General features: G+C 39.9%; 1 protein-coding gene across 15 annotated transcripts; it reads left to right on the forward strand.

Annotated features, from left to right (window-relative positions):
- Positions 1-66: 66 nt before the first annotated feature.
- MFF (mitochondrial fission factor) lies at positions 67-27,996 on the forward strand. Of its 15 annotated transcripts, none has more exons than XM_083742160.1 (10): positions 3,152-3,379; positions 5,189-5,345; positions 6,987-7,207; positions 7,441-7,613; positions 8,376-8,462; positions 10,962-11,038; positions 16,318-16,476; positions 23,083-23,142; positions 26,023-26,107; positions 27,153-27,996. In XM_083742160.1, the coding sequence occupies exons 2-10, from the start codon at positions 5,308-5,310 to the stop codon at positions 27,282-27,284; spliced, it is 1,032 nt and encodes a 343-aa protein (XP_083598286.1). In that variant the 5' UTR covers positions 3,152-3,379; positions 5,189-5,307; the 3' UTR covers positions 27,285-27,996. The 15 variants fall into 15 exon arrangements, with proteins under 15 accessions (XP_083598281.1, XP_083598286.1, XP_083598289.1 ...); XM_083742161.1 differs by lacking the exon at positions 10,962-11,038 and adding an exon at positions 4,397-4,501 and having other exon boundaries at positions 3,154-3,379; positions 8,376-8,464; XM_083742162.1 differs by lacking the exon at positions 10,962-11,038 and adding an exon at positions 4,446-4,501 and having other exon boundaries at positions 3,154-3,379; positions 8,376-8,464.
- The last annotated feature ends 1 nt before the right edge of the window (position 27,997 follows it).

Here is a 27,997-nt window from a genome sequence, read left to right on the forward strand (position 1 = left end):
TGAATTATATTCTTCTCTCTGGCCTCTTATCAATAGCACAAATCAATCAAACACAAACTTCTTTTAAAGTGACTTTTTATTAGATGCATGGGAAAAGGACATAAATTCCTAGGCCCCAGATATCTAGCTGAATGTTAACTATTGGCTGAATACATGTTTCATAGAGAATAGATTGTTATGCCACACTACAACTAAAATTTAGAAGGAAAGCTTATATGCAATAAAAGATGAAAACATAGCAGATACATATTAAAAACAGCATACAAACCAATTTGCTAAGAGTTTAAAGTTCTTAAAGGATGGGGGGGATGGGGGAATAACAGAGGAAGCCTATGCTTGATGTCAAAACCTCCCTGGATGCTCCCATTTCACAGATGAGGCACAACCACTAAGAAGGCTCTTTCCCCACTTCCCATCTGCTGTATCTCATTTGTTGAACACCTACAGAAAGCCTCCAAAGTTGATCCCAGGGCAGGCTAATAAGCAACCCTAAAACAAGTAGACCATTGCATGTTTATAGGTTTCCCATCCTTCCCATAAATAAAAAAATGTACAGCATCTACTGTTTATTTTGGAAAGGGGGTTGTCTGTTTGATATGCATTTGGACATCTCTTCAGTTACCATAACCAAATTTTGCATTATGATTCCTGAAATCCAGAATCAGGATTTTGTTTATGTTTAGATATAATTGGGCACCATTTTGAATCAATATCTCAGACTTAACCCTTTCCAAGCTGCACTGATTTTAATAACTGACGTCAAAACTGTATCAATTTTTTTGTTTCTTGGAATTCCTGAGCAGCATCAGGTATAAGGCTGCTAGTACCCAATAAAGAACCTTTGTGTGTTCAATGCATGTTTTTCTTTATCCAGTTTACATGGAGTTTTGCATCACATGGAAGCTATGGAAAGTTAGCATCTTAGATCACTGGAAGCACCTGTAATAGCTGCCCTATGTTGATAAAGAACTTTAGGAAGCTCAATCACAGGGAAAGACTAGCAGCTTCTTTTAAACGGCTTTGGCTAATGTACTTGACTCTCACTATCTAGTGTATGCAACAACATATCTGAAACACACTGATTCATCAGCTAGTTAACAAACAGTGCCTAACAACTCAGAAGTAAATCCTATGGGATTCAAGTATGGTAAGAATTGTAGCCCAACTCAGCAGCATCAGTGGAATTGTCAAAGGAGGGAGTTCTTTATAGATTACCAATGGTTATGGGTTGGATATCCCTTAACTACCAGCCTAGTCTTATGCATGTTACTCAGCAGTCTCACTGAGTTAAAGGGTGCTTACTCTCTAGCAAGTGTACATAGGGCTGCAGCCTTGGACAACTTTGATTTTATGGTACTTGTAAACATTTAAAAGTGCAGGTTGGCTGCATGCAAGTTAATTGAGCACAACATTTTTGTGTACATTTGAGTGCTGGATTTGGGCTGGCAGGGGGCAATATAAAGAACATGACATTTTTTTGCAATCTGAGTAGTTTATTTGGAAAACTTTTGGCTGGAAATCCAAACCAGCCTCTGCCTCACCTAACCTGTACTAATAATAATGGACAGAACTGCAGGAGTCATAAACCTCTTTGCCTGAAAAATGGCCTGTACTGGTGGCGTTGGAAATTGCAGGTGCCAGCCTTTTCTTTTTAAGGGTTTGATTATAAGTGCCTCACTCAAAACAAGACCTGGGCACAAGAAAATCTCTAAAGGCAATGAGATGCTCCCCTCTTATTTTTACTTACTCTGTGTGGAAGCAAAATGAATGATTGACAGGAAAGTAAGAGGGAAGAGAATAATATAATCCATGAGAATTATGTTTCGAAAATGAACCTATAAATACACAAGCAGATAAATTTCCAAAAGGAATACATGTACTGTAATTCAGTAACCACAATGCAAGCGTACATGTAACTAAGCCCCATTAAATTCAGTGGGAGTAGACACAAGACTGCAATTCATTTTACAGTTAGTTGAAGTGTGCCTATGCTCGTGGAAGTTAAAAGGAAATATCTCCTGAGATCATACTTCTGGGGGTGGGTGGAACTATAGAGCAAGGCAAGAAATCCCACTCGCTGAGCATAATGGTTAAAAGCACCATCCTAGGCTAGTCTACTCAGAAGTAAGTCCCACTAAGTTTATAAAATCAGGCTAGTGCAGTGGCTCATCTAGTCCAGCATCTCCTGTTCTCGTGGTGGTCAGTGGAGCTTCCTCCCAAGTATGGGTGTACCGGATTGAAAGCACTGATTCGAATCTCACAGCCCTAACTCCAATATCGGAAAATAATAAAAATTTATATACCTTTTATCGTAGGATTGTAATGTGTGTGAAGCGCCCTGAGCATGCGAATGTGCAACGCATGTATATACATATACATATACTGCTTCTTGGGAGAAAAGCAATGACAAACCTAGACAGCATCTTAAAAAGCAGAGACATCACCTTGCCAACAAAGGTCCGTATAGTAAAAGCTATGGTTTTCCCAGTAGTGATGTATGGAAGTGAGAGCCGGACCATAAAGAAGGCTGATCGGCGAAGAATTGATGCTTTTGAATTATGGTGCTGGAGGAGACTCTTGAGAGTCCTGTGGACTGAAAGAAGATCAAACCTATCCATTCTTAAGGAAATCAGCCCTGAGTGCTCACTGGAAGGACAGATCCTGAAGCTGAGGCTCCAATACTTTGGCCACCTCATGAGAAGAGAAGACTCCCTGGAAAAGACCCTGACGTTGGGAAAGATGGAGGGCACAAGATATATTACTTTGAAAGCAAGTGGGGCGGATCTACAAAACAACAAAACCTTAGCTGGATATTAAGCTCCTTTCCCCGCTCTTAACCCTGAATATCTAGGTCTTCGCCGCCCGCAGCCGCCAGTGTATCAAAAAAACCTATCTGCAAATTCCGCAGCAAACTGAAGCTGAGCATCACCCAAATCCCCCACACTTATATAAGGGCCTGAGCTCTTTTACAGCACATGGGTCTCATCACCTAAACCACGCTGCATCGCCAGGAGCAGCAGGGAAACGAATCCACAGTACGGTACTTGCTTCCTCCGAAGCAGCATCGTGACCACAGTAAAGATGGCCGCTGCACCTTCAGCCCCTGCCGGCTACCTTTATTTCCTCCCCACCCCTTTTCCCGTCACGTGAGGTGTCACGGCTCATTCTTCCCCCCGCCGGTTACGGCAACTCTGTGGGGCCAATCGGGGGTCGGGTTTTTTTTGTTTCGTTTCGTTGCTTCTGTTCCAGGGCTGTGTAGGCGAGGGGCTGCTTGGATGCCCTTTGGCTAACGGCCTCGGAGAGAGAGAGAGGAACCGAGACCAAAGCGGTCGGAGTGGATACCCGGGACCCAAGAAGCCGCCTCCCCGTTGGCCTCAGGGTGAGAACCGGAGAGAGTGCTGGTCTGGGCCTTCCCTTCCCCTCAGAAGGTGGCGGGGGGGGGGGCGCGGGAATGGGGAGGAAGCTGCGAAATTAGCACACACACCTCCCACCGCCGACCAGATGCCCGAGTCCAACCGCCGTTGCGCCTGGTTCCCTCAGCACTGGCGGGAGGGGGGGCTTTATTCCCGCCCCATCTTTGAACCCCCTTCCTCATAAATAACGGTCCCTCAGCCCACACAGGTTCCTATCAAATCGTTGCCTCAGCCCGCCTCCCCGGCCGTTGCCGTTATTCCTCGCCCCCACCCCCGTCGTCGAGGCCTTTGTTACTGTCATGTCAAATCCCCCCCCTCCAAAAAAAATACCCATTGAACCTGTTGGCTTACTGCGCTTTTCTCGGTTTCTGACCAGAGTCTCCCCCCACGACCATCCTTCCCCACCTCTCAGTTCGGCTATGGCTGTAATTTCTATGCTCAAGAGGCCTTTACATGCTATATATTACATGCTTGGTGCTGAAGGTTCTTGTCAAAGCACCCAGCTTGCCACGTTGAGGAAATGGGTGCTGAATTGGGTAGACCTCTGCTCCGATCCTGCCTTGGGCTCTCCTGAACTGTTACTACAGAGTTTGCCTTATGAACCTGTTACACTCCTTGCCCTCAGGCCGTTAAACATTGCAAACCACGTCTTTGGTGCGCCTTAAGAAGAGCCCTGCAGGATCAGGCCAAAGGCCCATCTAATCCAGCTTCCTCTTCTCAAAGGAGTCATCATGGGAAGCCTGTAAGCGGGATCGGTGCACCGCAGCACTTTCCACACTTGTGGAATCCCAGTGACTGGTGTTGGGAGCCGAGGGTCAGACACTCCTTTGTTGCCTGAAGATTTGGGTAACAACTTTTAGCAGTGCTTTTATGCCAAAAGCTGATTTCTGCATGTGCCAGCAGTTCCACTGGCTTTTCCCAAAACCGGTGTCCTCCAGATGCTTCCGATGTAGAGTGCTTCAACCTGACACACTCATCCACAGGTGCACAAGGCTTACAGGGATTAATGTTGGTTCTTTGGGCTTTCTTCAGTGGTTGAAGGGATTGGCCCTGGATTCTTGGCCTTTGCTATCAAAGTCGGACCACACGTACCTCATCTATGCTGTCCTTTGTTCACATCTTGTTCCACCTGTTAAGATTCTCAGTAGGGGTTGAGCCCTTTTACAGAAGTGTGAATAATTCATGTCATAATTGTTCCCACTTTTCTGTATGGCAGCAAAATAATATCTCTTGCTACATTGCAACATATGCAGCGTGGTTAGTTGTATTCTGATTTCTAAACTCCCACCACATATACTTATTCACCCTTGTGAGATTTGCAATAAACCATATGCTTAAGTAGGCAGATTCCCTGTCTTGTTTTTGGATCTGCTTGCCATGTAGCCTAGGATAAAAGCAAGTGTTAGAAACCAAGTAGTCTCTGCTTTGTTGTAGTTATATTTAGATAGGCACAAACACAATCTATTTTTCTTTAGGATGGTTTAATTATTTTGTAAATTTAGCAACTGCCATCTGATTGCATATTTTGCTCCTTCAAGAGTACATCTGTTTAATTATAGTTCCATTCTTGTAAAAATCAGAACTGGGGACTTAAAAATTTGGCATTTATGAAGCCTCCTAAGTTTAAGTATATGGAATATATCTGACATTTACTTACTGAGCTCACATTACGGAATAGATGGGTACAGATTAGATATGTCATAGGTAATAAATATTTAATTATGTAATATGCCTAATGCTGTTTTCTGTTCTTTTTTTCCCTCCCCCCTTTACAGCTCGAAAGCAGTTGTCATGCTGTCTTATGTACAAAAGTTCCACTGTTTAGGGATACTGTTACGTAAAGTGAACAGTGCTGCAGTGTAGTGATATTAAAACGTTGCAAGCAAACAACATAATGAGCAAGCGATCAAGCAGTGACATTCCTGTAGGAAGGTTAGTGAAAGCTGTAGAGTTGAACTTGTGCTTGTAGAAGCAGATAGAAGATTGACTCTTGTAGGTATTTTTATCTCTGTTTATTCCAATATTTAAAAAACTGTTATCTAGCCTAATGTGTTCCCTTACTTGAGGGAAAGATAGGGCCTTGCCTCCTTTTCACAGAAATTTGGATAATGAAAGAAACAATAGAAATGTATTCTTTGCAGCACAGGTAAACATTTGGTAGTTAGAGCCTATACTTGCAAGCAGACAAGTGGAATTTTGGTGTTTTGTGGGGCTACACCTCATTGGCCTCAGCCAACATGGGCAATGGTCTGGGAGTTGGAGTCCCACAACATCTGGAGGGCTCTGTGTTGGCTGTTTCTGCCTTAAATGTTAAGGAATCCTTAATATGAATCTGTATTGGTGAAGGTAAAATGCATACAGGTTGGAACTGTTAATTTTGTTTGATTGGCTTTGGAGAAGTCTCATTATTTGAGAATGGAGAATGTTGATATGGCCTGCATTGTCTTCCATCAGAACACTGGGGTCTTCAAAAGTGTGCTTTGTTCTTGGCCAGTGGTGGCTAAGCTTTTTTGGCCCAAGGGCCACTTTCACCCTTGGCTGCCCTTCTGGGAGCCACATTCTAAAGTTGGGTATGGTCAAAAAGGTGTGGCCGTTCCACAGTCTCCTGCACACTGTTCCCCCACACAGCAAAGGACACAGGCAGTCAGGCACATAGCCACTTCTCCTTTACTTGTATGTGCATAGCAGTTAAGGAGGAGAGGTTAATCACCCCTGTTCTTGCCTGTTAGAAAGATATGTGTTTAAAATAAATTACCCAGAGCTAGGCACTCATTTGGAATAATTAGTACTATTTAATTTAGATGGTTGTAGATGCTTCATTAATCTTGAAGCAAGAATCTAAGGTGTGGGGTGAAGCTGAGGGAAGCGAGACAAAGAACCCTCATTTTTTTAAAATGTAGGTCAGAATGTGAGACTTGCTCACCTGCAGGCTCTCTTTGTACCCTGTATGCTTAATATTTGTGAAATTGGTCTCTTTACCATCTGCCTCCAATGGGGTTGCCCTGGGTTGGCATAAATTGGCCACATTTGCACAAACAAATTTCTGTTTAATAAGGCTTTGATATCTTGGTGCAAAGATATGTAAAAGTTTAATGCACCCACATTCAGCTCCTGTGCTCTCACTTTGCTTTGCCCTTCACACACGAAGCTATGGTTAACTCTAGCTTCCTTTTGCATCTGAACTGGGAACTATGGTTAATGGCTTCCAAACAAGCCAAGATATGAAAGCCAACTTTAAACCTTGGTTTATGTTATGGTTTGTTTGAAAGCCATTAATTAATTATGTTTTTTATCATTGCATCAAAATCAGAAACTGTGGATAACTGGCTATGTGGCTTGTTTCTCTACTCACATGGAGCAAGCAGTAAAGCAGGTGTATGCAAATTTTAATTCCAATGTTAAATCATCGGGGGCATCTTATACACAATGGCTGTGCTGCACATCCCCCGTTACATAGACTTAAAACGCATTCTCTACCAACAGTGGAAGACTTCAATTTACTGTGGATCAAAACCCATGTTGTGTTTCTTTTTACTACTGAGGGGTAATTCAGGTTGTTTTATCTCATATTAGGATGAGCACGACAGCATTCCCATCTCCGGCTGCCGAAATGGCAGAAATGAATCGAATTCAATATGAAATGGAGTATACTGAAGGGATCAATCAGAGAATGAGAGTTCCGGAAAAACTCAAGGTTGCTCCACCAAATGCTGACCTTGAACACAGTGCTCATGAAGGGGGGATTCCAAATGCCAGTGTAACAATGCAAGTTCCAGAGCGGATTGTAGTGGCAGGTATGTTTGCCTTCAAGTGGACAGAAGTGATAAAGCAGCATGCTGTCAGACTTCACACCCATTCAATTTATTTTTACATATGAATTTGAGTGTGATTTGCTTAAGACTAGCCAGTGAATTCATACTTCATATGGGATTTGAGCTTGAATTTACCCAGCTCCAGCAGTCTACCCATCGAGCCATTTTGAATAATTTATTAGTAAAATGTTCTTGATCTTAATATTAACTTACAGGTAATAGTGAAGACATTCCACTCTCCAGGCCGCCAGATCTAGATCTTCTCCAGTCAACTCCATTCAAGTCTCTGTCACTGAAAACACCTCCCCGTGTTATTTCACTCAGTGAACGACCACTAGATTTCCTGGACTTAGAGCGAGCCCCTACTCAGACTCCTCAAAATGAAGAGGCTAGTATTCTTTATGCCTTTCATTTCATTATGTTTTGTTTCAATATTATATTTACTAAGTCAAAAGAGAAGTCAAAAAATTATTTCTTTATACTCCATTTCAGATCAGTACTATAAAATAGGTTACTGCTTTGTAGAATACAGTATATTATTTTAATACTCCCTGTTGAAAGCAAAGATACCCCCAGAGCACTTTTTTGTGTGGTGCTTACTTGGTTGTATTTTTGGTATCAGGCTGCTTAGACATAATTTGGGCTATCTTGATTGTTTTTATCTGGCTTATAAGACTTAATGCCTTTTGGTCTTCAGGTTTTTATGATAATTTGGATTTGCATCCTAATCATTTGTATTTTATTATTGTGTAAACTGGCATAAGAATTTTAGTGGAAGGGCTGTATATGTTCCCATCTTTCCTGATGTTCTGCGCTTGCTGGGGCTGATGAGAGCTGGGAGTCCTACAATGTCTAGAGACCCAATGGTTCTCTATTTCTGTCTTAAACCAAACTTAATTTCAAAAGCTGTTGGTAAACTTAAATTATTTTTGGCAATTTTTCCTCATTTTAAAAATTGGGGACATGCAAGAGTCTTTGTTCTCCTTACTTTCCAAAATATCAGGCAAAATCCAGGAAGACTGTTTTTTATTCATTTTCTGCTTTACTAAAAATGAAAATGGTTCAGTTGTTGATATTAGGTAAAGCTGGATACTGATGCCATAGCAGTGGTGAAAGACGTATCCCCCACCCCCGCCACTTTGTTTTGCAGGTTCGCTCAGTTGGGAGACTGAAAAGAGAACGCTCCATGAGTGAAAACGCAAATCGTCAAAATGGTCAATTGATGAGAAATGAGTCAATGTGAGTAGAGGGGTTATTGGCGCATGCAACATTTGTAGAAAAAGCTTCTTCATGTGTTCCTTACCAGTTCATGCATAGGATATGCCTTTCTACTGATTATCTTCTTTATAAAAGAGAAGTTACTTAATCTTACACAGCTACAACTGACTTTCCAAATATTTTTTGTTCTGTTTGTTGGAATAATAACTATTAATGAAGTAAATTTTGTGTGATTGTTCTCAAAACATTTTTTTTCAGCTGCAGAAAACAGCATTTGCTAAATGTCTTCATATAGCAGCATTTGGTATCTCCCCCCCCCCCCCCAGTATATATGTATATAGGGACATGGGTGGCGCTGTGGGTTAAACCACAGAGCCTAGGACTTGCCGATCAGAAGATCAGAAGTTTGAATCCCTGTGACGGGGTGAGCTCCTGTTGTTCGGTCCCAGCTCCTGCCCACCTAATCAAAGTGCAAGTAGATAAATAGGTACCGCTCTGGCGGGAAGATAAATGGCGTTTCTGTGCGCTGCTCTGGTTCACCAGAAGCGGCTTAGTCATGCTGGCCACATGACCCGGAAGCTGTACGCCGGCTCCCTTGGCCAATAAAGCGAGATGAGCGCCGCAACCCCAGAGTCGGTCACGACTGGACCTAATGGTCAGGGGTCCCTTTACCTTTACTTTTAAAGTGTCACTAACTTAGCCTGGATCCAGAATTCTCTTTATAGGATAAAGAAAGTTTGTTTCTAAAATACATTTATAGTGGATTTGTGTGAAGGGAAGTATTTCAAATTGTTATTGGATCTACTTGAATCTTCTGCTGCCTGCATGCTTAGAAATAATTACCGTATTTTTCGTCCCATAAGGCGCACTGGCCCATAGGACGCACCTAGTTTTTTGGGGGGGAAATAAGGGAATTATTTCCACCCCCCCAGGCGCGGGGCGGGGGAAGCCCGAGCTTCCCCCGACCCCAGCTCCCAGCACAGGCTGCTATCCGCAAGCGGTGGGAGAGCTGTGCGACTTTGCGCAGCTCTCCCACTGCTTGCAGAGAGCTGCGCAAAGCCCAAAGCCTGGGGGGCGCTGAGCTCAGTACCCCCCAGGCTTCTGGGTGCAGGCAGCTCTCCGCAAAGCGATGGGAGAGCTGCGCGACTTCACTCAGCTCTCCCACTGCTTGCAGAGAGCTTCCTGAAGCCTGGAGAGCGAGAGGGGTCAGTGCGCACCGACCCCTCTCGCTCTCCAGGCTTCAGTGAAAGCCTGCATTCACCCCATAGGACGCACACACATTTCCCCTTCATTTTTGGAGGGGAAAAGGTGTGTCCTATAGGGCGAAAAATACAGTACATCGTCTTTGTTTATGCAATGCAAAGGACAGAGTGGGTCTTTATTACAAACTTATAAATGCTGATTCATTAAGACTATGGGGTGATCAGTATCTTTTAATTAAGATTCTTGTAGTGAGGTAAACACTTCATTTTGCTTCCAGCTATGAGCCTGAAGAAAGAAATCACTTTCCACTACTGTTTTCCTGCTTGTCCCCTGTTGGCAGGAGAGGAAAGTGGGGAGATTGAAACAGCTAGAACAACAACTCCTTGTCTCCTCTGTAGTTGAAGTTATATGCTATCACAAGGGTGACTGGGAGTTCAAGGTCTCACAGAAGGGTTTCTAGCTATCTGTAGGTCACTGTTGGAGCTGGTGTTGTGAGGCCTTTATGTGAGGTTGGTGCTGTGATGACTCATTCAAAGGGTAAGTGGTCGTTGGATATAAACTATGTCCTCTAAGTGTCAAGCTAAGGTATATGACCTTTCCTGAATCTATCTGCAGCCAATCCCACTTGCATTTGAAAAGGGTAGGATGATATTCTAGTGCTGCAGTGGTGAGTTTTACATGGACTGAATTAAGGGTGTTGCTTGATGTGGTATACTGATAGCATTGCCTTCTCAGTTCTGAGTTTCCAGGCTGCTGCCTCCAGTTTTCATTTTTAATTTGTTTCCTGTTTTTCCACAAAAAAAGAAATTGTGGCCAAAGAAGCTAACAGTGTATAAATAGTCATCCTTTCAAGTGCTGTTGTGCAGCATTTTGGCAAACACATGTTTTTCTTTCTTTTGGAGGGTGCATATGCATGTTAGTAGTTGGAACTGTGGCCATGCATGGCAAGTGAAATTGCACAGGGTAGCTTCCACATTCTAGTATAGGAACTGTGACATGGCATTCTAGTATGTTTGTTGCAACAATGAGAAAATTCTGTGCCAAACCTTACCATGTCTAGAAGAGGAATTGGCTTGGTTCCTTTTCCTCATCTGCCTTCTTGGAACAATATATGTTGTCATTTCTGCACTTGCCATACAACTGTATGTAGTGGCTTTCCTGATAACCTTTTGAGCATACACAGATTCTCAAATGCTTTTGAGGACTAGTAATAACTAGGCACAAGAAGTGATAACCAGTAATGATGATTGCCTTAATGACCTTCCAATTATTTAGAAAGTTGCTCCCTCTTTAAGATATTAACAACTGTGATTAGTGGTGGCACAGTCTTGAAACTGTCCTGAGAGTTAAAATGCCAAGGTACCAGTCACCCTTCACAGCTAAAGATGAAACGTAAGCTTCACCACTAATTATAACCATTCACTTTTAAATATGTCAAGTGTGTACTTAATGCATTGCCATCTAAGAGACTTGTCTATATTGTCTGATTTGATATTTTTAAATATTCTGTATCCTTGGTTCCACCTGTAATTAAGACACAAATTAACGGAATATGAAAATTTTTCAGTATTGTAATGAATTTGGGAGCATATTTTTGCTTAGTTTTTAACTATAAAAATTGTGGAATAAACAGTGGTTGGTGGAGAGGACAAGGTTGCATGTTTCTGGCATACTAATCCTACATGAGCGTAGTAGAAATATGTGTGTGCAAAATCGAACGCATATCAGCTGAACCATGTGGTTGGTTTGTGGATTGACTGCACTGTTCAGACCTATGCACTTTGGATTTTATGCATGCAAATTTTAGGCCAGTGCAAGGATATCAGGTGGCCCCAGAGGCCAGATAGGTATCATAATCAGGGTGGGAAAATATGACAATGCATAACTTCTATTTGCAAATATATTATTTCTACATAAGTGGCTTAGCCAGTGTTTTTTTTTCTGGGGGTACACATAAACCTAAACATTTTGTGAATCTAAGTTTGGCCTCATTGAGGGGGCAGTATTTCAGTATGAGTAGGAAAATGAGAGTACCCCTAAACATTTTTTTTTAGAAAAAAAGCACTGGTATAAGCAATATTATTAGTTGTAGAAATACTGTAGGGAAGTTTGCCTTCTTTATGTTATTGTTCCTCTGTTTCTCCCTATTGATAGTTAAAAGCTGAGGCTTCTTAGATCACTAACTTGATACAGGGAATAAAGGAAGGGGAGAGACATAAATTTTTTAATAAACCCTTCTTGTGCTAGTCTTGAAGCTTCTTGCTTGAACTTGCTAGAGGAAGTGACTGCATATCATAGCTAATGAGAAACTGTTGTCAGATTTTAAGATGAATATGATTTTGTACATGTTCTTGAATTTCCCACAATTATTTATGGGTTTATATTACTTGTGATGTCATTATGAATGTTGTCTGTTATTTCCCCTTTGCCATTTTGTAAATAGTTTCATCCCCAAATTTGTAAATAAGAGTTTGATCCCTAATATACATCTTATCACACAACCTGGGGAAAGCTCACCAGAGTGCATTCTTTGCATGCAGAACGTCCCATTTCAGCTCCTATCCTCTCAAGGTAGTGTTAGGAAATATTCCAGTCTCAAATCCTGGACAGATGCTTCCAGGTGTAGACAATACTGAACTGAATGAAGTGATGGTTTGATTATTAAATAAGTCTGTTGTATAGCTTTTTGAGTGTATCTTAGCTTTGATTTCAGTTTTTAGCACCACATTTTCTCAGACATTATATACACAACTAGCCTTGCAGAGTCCCTGAAGACAGTTTTTGTGGCGATAAAAGCAGTAAATGTAGTTCACGAGCAGATGGTAGATGAATCAGTCAGGTTTTTTTCTTTCAACGAACCTACTTGTAGTCAAATCCTATACATTATGAGGAAGTTCCATTGAAATCAATTAGCTCTTCTCCTTGGTAAGGTTTAGAGCAGTGGTTTTTAACCAGTGTGCTGTGGCACCCTGGGGTGCCTTGAATGATGGTCAGAGGTGCCCTTGGGCAACACTGGCCTCTGTCTCCTTCCCTTCTCTTCCTCCTCTGATGCCGTCTCATGTCTCTGCCTCGCAAATAATAATAATAATAATAATAATAATAATAATAATAATAATAATTTATTTATACCCCACCCATCTGGCTGGGCTTCCCCAGCCACTCTGGCCAGCTTCCAAAAAAAATTTAAAATACTGTAATACATCAAACATTAAAAGCTTCCCTAAACAGGGCTGCCTTCAGATGTCAAAAGTCTGGTAGTTGTTGTTCTCTTTGACATCTGGTGGGAGGGTGTTCCACAGGGAGGGCGCCACTACCAAGAAGGCCCTCTGCCTGGTTCCCTGTAACTTAGCTTCTCACAGTGAGGGAACCGCCAGAAGGCCCTCGGTGCTGGACCTCAGTGTCCGGGTAAAACGATGGGGGTGGAGATGCTCCTTCCGACATACTGGACCAAGGCCGTTTAGGGCTTTAAAGCTCAACACCAGCCCTTTAAATTGTGCTCAGGAACATACTGGGAGCCAATGTAGGTCTTTCAATGTAGGCTTGCACAGCTGTTTTATTGCAGCAGCCCTGGCTCTAGGCTCTGGGAGGCACCTCTCTTTGGGGCAGGGCAGGTCAAATACCAGGGACCGCAGGAGCAGCAGTCCAGAGAACTCACAAGGGGAGAGGAGAGGAGGCTGAGGGGACACTCCACAGGGGAAGGTGTTCGAAAAAGGGTGAGAGGGTGCCAGTTCTGCAGGCAAGGGGTGACATAAATGGGCTTCTGAGCCCCATAGGGGTGCCACAGAAAGAATGTAGTTGGTTAAGGGAGCCGTGGACTCAAAAAGGTTGAAAATCTCTGGTGTAGAGGATTTCCTCTTCAGTCATAGAATCAGTCCCAGCAGGTCTTGACCACCATACAGTCATACCTCGGGTTGAAGTAGCTTCAGGATGAGTATTTTCGGGTTGCGCTCCGCGGCAACCCAGAAGTAACAAAGCGCATTACTTCCAGGTTTCGCCTCTTGCGCATGTGCAGATGCTCAAAATGACATCATGCGTGGAAGCGACGAATTGCGACCCGCTCACGCACAGATGCGGGTTGCATTCGCTTCAGGATGCAAACGGGGCTCCGGAATGGATCCCGTTCGAATCCAGAGGTACCACTGTAGTTGGTTTTTTGGTATGTGAAGATAGCAAATAATAAAACAAATTTCAGCTTATATTAGCTGAAAAATATATTGTTAGGTATATTTCTTCTCAAGTGGGTAAGTGAGCCATTCATGAGAACGCGCTGCATCCCAGGCCACTCACGTTAATCACAGCAAATTCCCCTCTTCTCTGTGTCAGGTTCAGTATGACATCCTGATTCCCTAGTCATATTTTGTTTGTCTAGGTTCTCAGAAGCCGAAGCCAGTTAAATCAGTTAGTCACATGGCCGTATTTTGGACAAATCACGTTTCATGGCCGACTCACTTATCAACCTGAGGTCCTATTCACAGTAAGAGACCCAATGTTCCATTTTAGGTAGTAGGCTTGCTGAGACAGGGACCTGTTCTCTCATATATATATATATATTTCCAGTTACAGATAGGTAGCCGTGTTGGTCTGCCATAGTCAAAACAAAAAAAATTCCTTCCAGTAGCACCTTAAAGACCAACTAAGTCAGTTCTTGGTATGAGCTTTCGTGTGCATGCACACTTCTTCAGATACTTCTTCTGAAGGTATCTGAAGAAGTGTGCATGCACACGAAAGCTCATACCAAGAACTGACTTAGTTGGTCTTTAAGGTGCTACTGGAAGGATTTTTTTTTGTTTTATATATATATATATATATATATATATATATATATATATAGTTAGTAAGTAAGTAAGTAAGTAAGTAAGTAAAACACCAGGATCATAGAACAATATTAATTTGTAGCCTTGTGTTTGCTAGAATAGTTGTTTTTGGTTTACTTGCAGAACTTCATATCCGAAAATCTGCATTTACTGTTGCTGAAGTAACAAGGTACAAGAGGTTTGCAGTTCTAATGAGACTTCCTTGAAAGCAAGTTCCACTGAAAACTCTTTGAGGTTTCGTTTTATTTAAATACATTCAGGATTGTGAGAATAGCCTTTCTTATTTGCTGGTTGTGTAAAACATAAGGAATAATTGTCCATTTCAAGCACAACAGACATAGCCTCCCTGTGAGAATATAGGGTTATGTGTGAGGATATAATTACAATATATAACCTATATATAGTCATTTTTAAAGGTGCATTGAGTGTATTCATCAGAGCTATTTCTATATAATATATACGCACTGTACAGCAGGCTTGGCAGACAATTCTATGGGGACACTACATGTGTATGGGTTTTTTTTTGAGGCCCAAACGTTTTTATTTCCAGGTTATCAGTATTGCTTTTTCTTTTCTCTTTCCACAAGCTCTGTATTTTTCTAACATTCAATAAGGATTTTTTAAAATTGTATTTTATATATAATTGTTTTGCTCTTAAACAGAGGATAGGCGTGAGTGCCTTTCAATCCCTTGATGGATTCCCTCTTAGTTCATCAGGTTCATTTCAAAATAATTATTTAAAATTTTGCTTGAAACCAAAGTGCTTGTTGGCTTGTACCCAGATTGTGTCATGAACTGATTATTCAGAAGGACTTAAAAGGCTATACCCGTAATGCTTCTCTTTCTGCTCTTAGTAAGGCAGAGTTCAGACTAAATGGTAAAATCTTGATTAATGTAGTTAAACCTCAAAATTAAAGAACAGTCTTAAATGTGGAAAGGGAGAAATGTTTCTTTTAAAACAAAAACAAAAAAGGTCAATACTACAAGCTTTGAAGATTTTGCTTAGTACTTTTGCCTGTTCATATGCAAATCTGGTTGGGATCAATAGCTCTCTCAGAATTGACCTTTGAAAAATAAAAGTTTAATCAATATCCTGTTGAAGTGAATTGCAAAATTCCCATTTATATAGATGGTGTTGAATTGCACTTTCATTTGTCTTATAGGCAATGAGTGCTTTTGATGCAATTTTGTTGGTTAATCCTCAGCCTCTTGCTTTAAGGATAAGTGCTAAAAGAAATTTTTGCTTATTGGAATATTTGGGATATAAGAAGCCTTCACCAGTGTTTTTGTTATCTTGCATGTTTCTTTTGTAGTCCTATATTTGCATGTTTTTCACATAGCCCTGTATTTGCAAAAAACAATCAATCAAACTAGTATATTTATGTCACTCTTGTTTTATATAGGCTTCTGTTTTTCAGGATGTTTTCAACATACTCTCCTCCAGTCTCTGAGTAACTTGGATATATTTGAGGCTGTGATCTGCATTGTATGATTCTGGCATACAGTGAATCCAAATCTGTCTTTGCTATCTGCTAAAGAGTGCTGTTGTGTCCTGTGTTTTTAATATAGACCTGCTTATTATCATGCCTCTGGTTTTTAGTATTCTTTGATCACAATGAATCAAAGCCATTATCCTTGATATTTTGCCTCATATAAAGGGTTCCAAGAGTCAGTTCACAAGATACCCACTAACATTTCCTTGATGTGGTTTTTAACCTGTTGATGGGGAAGGAAGAAGAAAAAATGGGGGTCAGCTTTAATATTTTTAAAAGGGTTGGTTGATGGATGTTTTTTTTTTTCCTATCTGAAACCTGACACTAGTGTTTCTCTCTTCATTTGCTACACTTGCACAAGCAGTGTGACACCATCACCTCAACAGGTTCGTGTCTGTCCACCCCAAATGTTCTCTGAAGATGGATCTAATCTTTACTCTGCTCGGGGCATATTGTCGCTTATCCAGTCTTCTACCCGTAGGGCTTACCAGCAAGTCTTGGATGTGCTGGATGAAAATCGCAGGTGATTGGCCATCACTGATTCTGCCCAGTTTACTGCTTTTTACTTCCCTTTCATTTCCTAGTTAATTGGTTTTGGTTTGCTTAAATTACATGAAATAAAATTAACTCTTTTTTTTTTTTTTTTTTTGCTTTTGCTATTTGCGAATGACATTTCCAAACTTCACATTTCATGGAGCTTAGTTGTCTTATTTCTTTGGTCAAGAGTGAAACAACTAAACAGTGACTTAAAATGTCAGTCTCACTCATTGGAAATCCAAGAACAGAAGGGCAACAAAGTGCTACAAACATAGCTTCATACTCTAGACAAAGTTGATTGTTTAAATCCTCTTGCTTTCAGTGGGAGAGTTTTTATTCTTTTTGAACGCAACTGAGAGTTTGAAATGTTTTAAACACAAATCCCAAAATGGCCTTAATAAACTAAAAATTCAAGGTCCACTAATATTGAGGGGGATCTAGATGAAAATGCTTTTATTGACATTCATCTCAGCTGAGTCCTATCTGCAATTCCTCTGATTATTGTGATAAGAAAATCCTACATTGAAAGGCAAGTCATATAGTAGCTCTGGACAGAAACTGGAAAAAAATCTGTTCTTAAGATCTGCTGCATGGAGGAGAGACTCTTTAAAAAAAATGCAGAGTCTTTGTTTGTTGTCAATCCACCAGTTAATTGGAGGTGGGTGTGCAAATATTTTTATACAATTTAAGTTGTAAGACTGCTTTACATATGAGCCAGGTATTTATTCATTTTTTGTTTCCTTTTCACACCAAAATAAGTTATTTTCTTATAAATTACATTTTTTAACCCAGTTGTGTCTGGACCCTCTCTTGTTTATGTAACTCTTATCACACTACAGATCAGAAGTCTGCTCCTCTGTCACATTCTGCTAGTGGAATATTTTTGTGTTAGTTTTTGAGAATCTTAGCCATACTAGAGAATATTACCCAAATAAATTTCTTTGTTTAGCAGCCATAGACCCTGTGATCCTCTTAGAGGTGCAGGGGGTGCTGAGGACACCTGTGCAAATGAAAGGTTCACTTCCTTTGCCATAACTTGTTTTTACAATGTGAAGGGCCTAGGTTGGGGTTCGGATAACTGCAGGATCCTCAGTTTGCAGTTTCTTCCAAAGCCAGTTCAAAGGAGCTTTTAGTGGGGAAGCAAAGCTTTAAATCCCTTCCTCCTTCAAGTCTTTTTACTAATTTGAAACCAAGGGTGGTTGGAGGAAGCAAACCTAAACCTACTGCCTTAAAAGACTAATAATTGATTCTGTATGTTCAAACTTCTATGGTAGTAATCCTGATCTAAGAGTTTGTCAAGCTGCAGTACATGTGTGAAGCACCACCTTACCATGGGCTGCTCACTGTCAGGAGGAATTTTGTTTGTTTTTTATTTAATATTTGTGTCCTGCTTTTCTGCTTTAGAAATCTTGCAAGTAGAAAACCTTACACAAAGTAAAACAGTAATTTGGCATGCACTAGAAAGATATGCACACATAACTTCCCCAAATTTGAATAGAAAGTTTTAATATACTTTTTTCATTTTTATTGGGTGGGGGGAAACAAAAGCTTTCACTTTTATCCCATCAGTGAGTTCTCACATTTTATAAACTATTTAGCAGGTTTTTTCTTCATTTGTTATATTAATCGTAAGAACCTGAGTGTTATTGGAAACTCTCGTTGCAGTTGTTGCCAATGTTCATTTTCAAAATCTAGGATAACATTCTCTTTTTCTTCAGTTCTCAATAGACCTTTTTGTCAGATGAAACTTTTCTAACCTGCATGTATGAATGTGAAATTTGGAAAATGCATCACTTGCATGGCTGCAAAATAATGTCATTTTTAAAAAAGCATTTCACACTATACTCTTTCTTTTATTGGCCTTGGTAGCATATTCTCACTGCTTAAAAGGTATGTTTTCTTTAAGTGTAAGTACAATACTTATTTCAGTGATTGAGTTTTGGCTTTGTTCTTCTTCCTAAAGCTTCTGGTTTTAGTTCTGTTTTGGTTTTCTCTTTCAAAATATTTTTCTGGTTCCTTTTCCTACCAGTTTTGCATAACTATACCATGTTATACTATAATGAATTGAAACGTTGAGAATTTATCATTGCTATTAATACTATGGTAAAGTAACTCTTCTCTGTTCCTCAATTCCCTGCCCCACCCCACTCCCTCATTCCCAATATGGGAATGCCTTGGTAAATACCAACACTTTAGAGTTAACTTAGTATGGTTCAAACTATCCCATGTGAGCAAGGTGCTGTGCATGAAAAACATTTTATAACCTGGATACTTAAGTTACACACAAGTATGTTATCATAGGGACATCAGTAAATATGCCCAAGTTAGTGAAAAAGTACTCACTGGACTGAACTCTTCCTATTCATGTTGCCTATTATTTCTCTACCTTAGCTTGGATAATGAAAAGGGGTCAGATTATCTCTCATTTTTAAGAATCCTTTATTTTAGTGGCTGAGAAATTACAAAAAAAGTATACTACCTGCAGCTTATGGGTGTTTATGTTTCACAGGCTGTAGCACAAGAGAGGACCCCTTTAATACATCTTAGGTTCTGCGTATTGGTTTGGATCCAGACTTAGTCATTCTTAGTCATGATTAATGTAAGTTTCCTTGGTTTCAGCCTGTGCATGACTGAACCTGAATCCAACCCATTGCATATTTTGTAAAATCTGACTCCTTTAATACCTAAAATAAGCATCATGTTGGTGATTCCTTGGCTCAGTGGTAAAGCATCTGCATACAGAAGGTTCCAGGTTCAATATTCAGTATCTTCCAGCAGGACTGGGAGAGACCCTTGTCTGAAGCCTGGGAGATCTACTGCCAGCCAGTGTAGTACTGCGCTAGATTGACCAACGGTCTGAGTCTGCATAAGGCAGCTTCCTATGTTCCTAGTTTTCACGAGCATTTAAAATTAAATATTTATAGCCAAGTCTTAGTACTACTCTGACAAAAAAATTTTTGTTAAACCACTAAACTAAAGTGTGTGAAATCTGAAGTCTTACAAGCATATTTCCATTGCAGCAATGAAATTCAGCTTCTGGTCCTCCTCCCTTCTACTCTCCCCCACATGCCTCCCAAATGCTCTGGGTGATCTTCTAACTCTCTGGGGCACATTGGGGGGCTGCTGGGGGGCACTTGAACACACATGGTTGGAGAGAACTCATTAAAATTTCATTTTGTAAGCAAAGAAGTCCAAACCTGATAGTTTGTTGCTGAATGTATATTTTCTAATATAAGAAATTGCTACATTAAGGCTGCAATCCTTAATAAGCCCATGGAACACAATGGAATGTTTGAGTATGTTTGCAAAGAATTGTGATCACAGAAGGATATATATGGCATTTTAAAGGCAGGTATAGGAAAACTAAAATCAAGCAGAAGTAGCCATCTAGTAGATGGCTAGTGATTATTTACTTTCTATACCTTATTTTCTTTAGGGAATAAATACTGAATTTTGAACATGAAACTTCAAGTCAGTTAAGGCATATATTAATCTGGGACAAATTTGAGCAGCTGCATAGGGGCTTAAAGTCATAGTTGAATGTGCTACTTGAAGCATTACTATTTGCTATGAGGTTGTGGTCATTAGTATGTTAATGCAGAACAATATCATTCAGTCAATACGTCATTTCAAGATAAAATTTGGTCATAGCTCGGTTGTAGAGTGTAGCTTTCACATACCAAAGATTTCTGGTTCAGCTCCTAGCACATGGGTAAGGCAAACGAAGGCCCTGGGGCCAAATCCGGCCTAATCACCTTCTAAATCCAACCCGCAAACGGTCTGAGAATCAGCATGTTTTTACATGAATAGAATGTGTCCTTTTATTTAAAATGCATCTCTGGGTTATTTGTGGGGCATAAGAATTCATTCATTTCCCCCCCAAAATATAGTCTGTCACCCCACAAGGTCCGAGAGACAGTGGACTGGCCCCCTGCTGAAAAGGTTTGCTGACCCCTGTCCTAGCATCTCCAGTTAAACTTTTTTTGGTTGCTGTAATTATGCTTCTTCCCATATATTAACAGCCAGTCAATAGCTATTGCAGACTAATGCTTCTGGGGTGGGTTAAATATATATCTGTGAAAAGTACTATGTGAGAGATGATAGTATGAGATGGAACCTTAGGGTGGAATTCAATGTCGCACACTTCCAGTCATTCTATTTGTGCATTGCAGCTTGCCAGATAGCATGACCCCCCTTGGGGCATGACCTTGGCAAGCAATGGTCATGTATATTTAGAATCTCCCTAAGTCTATAAAATATTAAACCTGGTAATGGAATGCCATCTATTTTTCCACTTATGTTGAGTATAATGCACTACAACTTACCCATGTTCTGATGTCATTACCTTGTGTTTCTCTGTACCCCACCTTTCTTTTCCACATCTGGCCATTGCTGGTAGACACTTGGTAACACTCAGTATAGGGAATTGAGACACAGGATGGACTGTGTTTCATGTTATGCAGAGAGTTGGAGGGAAGCTCTCAACTGGCCACCATTTCTTACAATGTGCAGTTCCAACTTAAGAAGAATGAACTCTGGTCTTGTTCAGATAGCAGCACACTGTTGATGTATGATGTATACAGTTATTGTATTTGGTTTTTACTGGAAGTGCAAAACCTTCAGTTGATCAGTAGCTGTGGTCTAAAAAAAGTCAGGTATGTAACAGGATTCTTCTGTTTTAACAACAGTTTGTACCCCTGGTCTTGTCATTTCCAACAGAACATGGGTATTTATGGCTTCTTGAGTGCCAATTTAAAAAGTATTCAAGTGAGTTGTGAACAGGATTTTTTGTTTATTCTTTCATTGTGGGAACATATTTTTCATCCCTCGTGATTGTAGAGAAATAGCGATGACAAGTTTCTTTGGAAAAACATAGACAATACAGGAGAATTAAGTCGAAATTTTGGTGGTTGCAGAAATAACCTTTTCCATGGGTCAACTCAGGGCAGTAAGTTACTGTACCCCTGTTGTTACAGTTGTTTTCCTTCCTCCTACATTTTTTCTGAGTTCCAGTCATTTTGTCTATACAAATTATAGAAACACTCCATCTCTGACACAAAACAAAATTAAACAACTCTATAAAGATAAACTGTGTGAACAACACACATAAAAATAAACTGCAGCCATTCTGCCCCCAGAGTATATTTTTAAAAATGTGAGTCCCATTGAACAAAATGTGACTTATTTTAAGACTACATATTCAGCAGATCAGGCTGTAAGTAACTAAAATCAAGGACTGCTAGTTACTGGGCAAAATAATGTTTCTCTAAGAGCTGAGAAATAAATGTACATGCTGTTAAGTTAATAGTTGTACAATTTGAAACACACTGCAGAACTCAGATTGTTTGAGGCTATAGAATAGGAATGCAAGATAACCTATATGGACTCAGCGGATTATCCTGTTGAGAAACTAGTCCCTAAGTAGTAGGAAGCGCACAAAAATAAATATGGTGCATGATTATAATTTATTGTGCAGATTCTTCCTCATTGATATCTTTCTTTTAGGAAAACAGTTTTTTAACTCAAAATAGTCTTAATCCAGTTTTCAGGGGAAATGTGTAGGCTTAAAAACTGTTAGAGCAGGGAGAGAAGAGGAAGTGGCAGTTTTGTTGCTTGAGTAGATGTTCATCACACAACTTTAGGTATCACCCAGTAGTCTTACATAATATAACATTTAAAAAAAAACAAGTTATTGGGAAAAATAATTTTAGACCCTAGCAGCTGTGGAATAAACAGCCACAGTGTTCTGTTATGATTTATGGTCGCTTTAGGCCCCCTTTGACAAATCTTTAGTTGTGGTTATGCACACTGAATTGTTGCATGGAAAACTTCAGTTTAGCTTCTAACATGATTGCACCTTGACCGTACTTTAGATGGGTGAAAATGATCTATATAGTTTTAAAACTATATAATCACATAAAATACCTGCATGGGCTACTTGTATGCTACTGCATCACCTTCAGGGTTCTTAAAGCCCTGAACAGCTTCAGTCAAGAATACTGTAAGGACAGCATGAGCTCTTATATTCCAGGTCAGTTACTGAGATCACATGGAGAAGCATTGCATCCCATGTTCAGAAGCTTTGTGAGCAGTTGCATGCTGTGGAATACTCTTCCAGCAGTGATTTGGTAGTGTCCTTGCTGCTAATTTCCAGGTGTCTCTTGAAGGACTTTATATGTCCACAGGCCTCGTCACTTTCCAAAGTGAGCCAGTCATTTTTATGATGATTTTACGTGGTATTTTATGTTTTTGTGTATTTTGTTGTACAGCACCTAATTATTTTATATGAGAGAATAGTAGATCAGTATTTTAAGAAACAAATAATGTGTAAGCGTTCCAACATTTCTTCACAGATTTTGTATCTGGAAAAGCAACAAGCAAATAGTTAAGTTCCCTTCGCACATTGATAATTAGTATTTATAAAATGGAATATATTGAAAACATAACCAGGGTTTATATTTGTAGTATTTCAGTATAACAGAAGAAAAATATTTAACAATTTTTGTCTCTGGTTTTTTATTCTGCTTCTTTTCTCTGTCTTTCCTGTTTTCTTCTTCTGTCTTGTGTCTCCTATCTACAAAACTTGCCCTAGGCCAGTGTTACGTGGTGGGTCTGCTGCTGCCACTTCCTCTAATCCTCATCATGACGCCAGGTAAATTTGCACTTAGTTAGCCATTCAGCTTTCTGAAAACCTGAGACTAGCTTGCTCCTGAACTTTACTTGAAAGTAAACCCCTCTGAGTTCAGCAGAGCTTGCTTCCTGCTATTAATTGATATATAATCATTTTTATCAAACAGGCTGTGATTATGTATACTAATCTAACTGCTGGTTTCTATATTAATTTTAAAACCCTTTCACTGACATTCTTTTTCATTGTACTATGCCTGCTGATTCTATGCCTGCTGAATCTTAGAATAAAAGTATTTGATGCATTTCCCATTGATTTTAGCATTCAATATAAGACCCAAGTTCAGGTTCGAAATCTGTTTTAAAATAACGAAAAATCTGGTGAACACTCCAACAAATTTTGCAGTACATAACTCATCACAGAATTAAAGAGAGAGAAAGGGTGAGATTCACCTGTCATCTGTCAACAGAAGGATGGAGCAAGCTTGTTTTCTCCTGCTCCGGGGACTAGGAGCCAAACCAATGGCTTCAAGTTACAAGAAGGGAGATTCCAGCTAAATATCGTAGAAATTTCTAACAGTAAAAGCTGTTCAACAGTGGAACAGACTCCCGTGAGAGGTGGTGGACTCTCCTTTATTGGAGATTTTAAAGCAGAAGTTGGATGGATCCAGTTGAGGTTCTTGCATTGTAGGGGTTTGGACTAGATGGCCCTTGGGATCCCTTCCAGCTCTGCAATTCTATGATTCTATAAACCCTGAACAAAGACTTCTGCTTGAGCAATGGTTCTCTCCCCCCCCCCCCTTAATTGGCTCTGAGTGGATCAGGAGAACCCATGGAACAACAAATGGGGGGGACAAGGGGAGGAATTCATTCTGACTGGCAAGCTGAAATGCTTGCACAGACGGAATGATTGGAAGAGCATCATGTTGAATTCCACCCCAAGTAGTTTTTCAAATAGAAATTTAAAGTTAAATCAAAAAGTTGTTAAATAATGCCAATGGTTGTGCAGACTGCTTTCCTTCTCCCTCCTTTCCTATGTTCCTTTTACTAAGTCTACTTGGATCTCATTGAATACAACTAAAATATTATTCTCTTTATGCATTTAAAAAGTTTTGTTTTCTCCCTCTCCAGTCCCTGGTGTGGACATAGAACTGTAAAACTGTTTAACTTGTTTCACTATTGACAGAAATAGGAAAAAATATTTTTTTGCTATTCAACCTTAGAAAATTGATTTGGACTTTGAAGAAACAGGTTTGGCAATATTTGGTTTTTAAAATATGCCCAGTATGGTTTACAGAAGGAGAATGGAGGGCATTTAATATAAAGGTTTCCTGCTGGTTTACAGAAAGGAAATAATTTACAATCTTATTGTGTAAAGGATTATGCAGGGCTCCCCTGTGCATTTAGAGAACTGTATGTCTGAGGGTAATGAAACCCATAGCATGTGAATCTAGTGCCCAAATATAACTTGCAGTTTTTAAGCTTTTTCATATAGTTCAGTGTGGAAAGAAAAAGAGAGAATAAAAGCTTGTGGTACCTAGGGCAGAACTAGTACTTTACAAGAATAACCCCTGGAGGCAGGGGAACCTTTGTAAAGTAAAAAGGAGTTGGTTCATTTATCTTTCCTCATATCCCTTTCCAGACCATCAGTGTGCCACAAACTGTTAGCATAAGTAGGTATAATATTTTTTAATGGATATTGTAAAGGTTTTGAGTAACTTTTGTCTGCAGCACATCACAAGTCCTTCTGTAATTAAGGCTGCAGTCCTGTTTCCACTTTCCTGGAACTTTGTCCCATTGAACTCAGTTGGACCTAGATGTTGGACCTAGATAGGATTGCATTGTAAGGCATTCTTTGCACAGACTATAAACTGATAGGCATTCAGAGATGGTCTTTGTATGCATCTTTCTGCGTTTTGGAGACATTTAAGTTTTTGAGTCATCTTCAAGGGCTGCTCCACATAGATTGCATTGCAGCAATCCAATCTGCAAATAACCAGAGCATGGAGTACTGTTCAGAAGGGGCCATAGTTGGTGGGCCAGCCAGAGGTGGGAAAAGGCACCCCTAGCCACCTGAGCTTTTAGTAGCAGTGTTGAATCCAAGCGGACCCCCAAGCTGTGGACCTGCTCCTTCCAAGGGAGTGCAACCCCATCCAGAACAGGCTGTCTTGCCACTTACTGGACATGAGAACACGGGACACATAATTCCTCTGTCATTTTAGGCTTCAGCTTCAATTTATTTGGGAAATTTGGGAAACTTGATTGAAACTCCTGAAATTTATCAGGGATCCCAGGGCCGGTGATGTACTCGACATTATGAAAAGCACTTTATACATAAAAACTGACAATATTTGATCGTAGCTCCGTCAGTATAGCATGAGACTCTTAATCTCAGGGGCATGGGTCTGAGCCCCACAATGATCAAAAGATTCTTGCTTTGCAGGGGGTTGGAATAGATGATCCTTGTGGTCCCTTCCAAATACAGTTCTACATTTAGATGGAAATGGCTAGAGAGAATTCAGCCAAGGTTATGTTTCTTTAAACAGAAAATCTATGTATGTAGGAAAATAGTCAAGAAAGCACTTAAAAATGGTTGGTTCCCCCCTTTCATCTAAAGAACAGTTAATTGTATATTTTGAATGGAATCCAAATATGCCCAGATGTATACTATGGTCACTCCTATATGCACCTGAGAGGATCTACTTATTTCCTTTCCCATTTGTAGCCCCTCAACCTGCATTGCATACAGCTATGGAAAGGCCTCCGAATTTCAGCAGTTGCTTTTCAGAGGGCACAGGGATAATGGAGAAATTGAAATGACCCCATGTGTGCACAAAATACCAGCCCGTGTGCAGTTAAATGTGTGCCATTTGAGGCATATTTTTGGTTGTTTTTTATCTCATAGATATACCCTTTCAAATATGGATACAACATTTGAGGGAACACCAGAAGATGTCACTGTTGTGGATGCTGTTTCTTTAAGACGACAGGTAATTAAAATGCTTCAACTGTTACAGTGGAAGTTTGTATTGCCTCTTTCCAGTCTAGTCAATGCAGAATGTAATAAGATAAAGGGGGACAAAATTAAATTTGGAAGTCTGAATACCACAACTTTTTCTGTGGCATGATGATACAATTTCTTTTCTTTGAATGTTAATATGTCTATGAATAAAACTTTGTGCATTCTCAACTCAGAAACATACTAATAATATATAGGATAGTGCATACATGATTGATGGGAGAGGAATTGAGAAAGAAGAACCTACTTGGATGGAAAATATCCAGGGGTGAGGTGTGGCTGCCAGTCAATGTGTTTAAGGTTTAATGGTAAACAAACAAACAAACAAACCATGCAGCAGAATGGAATGTTCGGTTTTGTATGTTCTGTATCTTATTTTTCTGTTAGGTTTCTATTATCTTTTACTGGTTTTAAGCAGCTGAATTGATTTGCTTGCTTTACATACTTGTTTTGGTTGTATTGTGATTTATTTATACTATATTGGTACATGGGCCTATTTGTATATCATAGTAAGTCATAAACCACGGCTGAGTGAATGAGTAAGGTGCTAGCGCATGCTGCTTAGATGCTCCTCTTTTGTTCTGTCCTAGCTGGATACCTATGAAAATTGGCCCACAGACTCTCCACCTCTAAAATGGGAGATCCAGCCCACACATTTTTTGCATTTAAAAAGGACGAGATGTAGACTGGAAGGACAAAAATCAGAAATGGAAACTGAAATGAATAAAATACCCCAGTGAATTTGCCAGAAGTAGGGATTTCTAAACCCAGCATTGATATAGGTATAAAGAGCCAGGGTTTTGAGGCTGGACTCCATGTGTGTGGCATCAATGTACAGAAATATTCTACAGTATTAACAAGAACTGCAGACTTCCATTACTAAGTCCCCCATGTGAGCAGACTTTTGGGGTGAGAAGTGATACAAATATGAAGTACATGAACGAGAAAAGTCTTGAAATAATTAGTAACTTATAGTAAGCACTAAATTTGAAAGGCATTTCCTTTTTCTTTTTTAGATAATTAAACTTAATCGTCGTCTACAACTTCTGGAAGAAGAAAACAAAGAGCGTGCTAAACGAGAAATGATCATGTACTCAATTACTGTAGCTTTCTGGCTACTAAATAGTTGGCTTTGGTTTCGGCGCTAGAAATGGTCACAGTACTTCAGAAGATTTGTCAGTGGAGAAATATATAGAGAATTTGCAAAGTCCTTTGTTTCATTCTCTGAATTGTATGGTGATTTAGGATCCATGCACTGGATATTTCTGACACAGTAAACAGCTGTAACATAACTTTACAATGTTAAAGGGATGCCTGGATGATTGTGTATATATTTTCAGAATTGTTGTATCATCCTATTATCTTCCTTTTGCATGACATGTACATTTGCATTGAATTATTTTGCAAAGGGAATTGCCTCCAGGTAACAAAGGTGTACTGCAGACAATTCTCTCTTGTGTAGAAACAAACAACTGGGTTTTGGAATTACCTGCAAAATTGCCTAACTTATGGTTTCTCATTGTTATTCCATAATTAAATGTAGCACCTTTATAGTTCACCTTATTGCACTTGTTTTATTTTAGCAAAATTTCAGGTAGTAGAGCAGCAGATTAAAAAGCATCCTGAGTATCTCTCATTCAAGCACATGTACATATTGACTAAAATACATTCTTTGCTAAAATAAGTCAGCAGATTATCCAGAGGTGTGTGTAAGATGTATTTGAGCTTTAATTTTGCAATGTTTTTTCTAAAAAAAAGAAAGAAAGATGGTTTTTAAGCAAATCTGTCCATGAGTGATCTTAAGATTATGGAACAAAGTACCAATGTAATGTATTTAATAAAAGTCAGCCCAAAGCAGTAT

This window comes from Podarcis gaigeae, assembly GCF_964106915.1.
Source record: "Podarcis gaigeae genome assembly, chromosome: 5".
Taxonomy (NCBI): Eukaryota; Metazoa; Chordata; class Lepidosauria; order Squamata; family Lacertidae; genus Podarcis; species Podarcis gaigeae.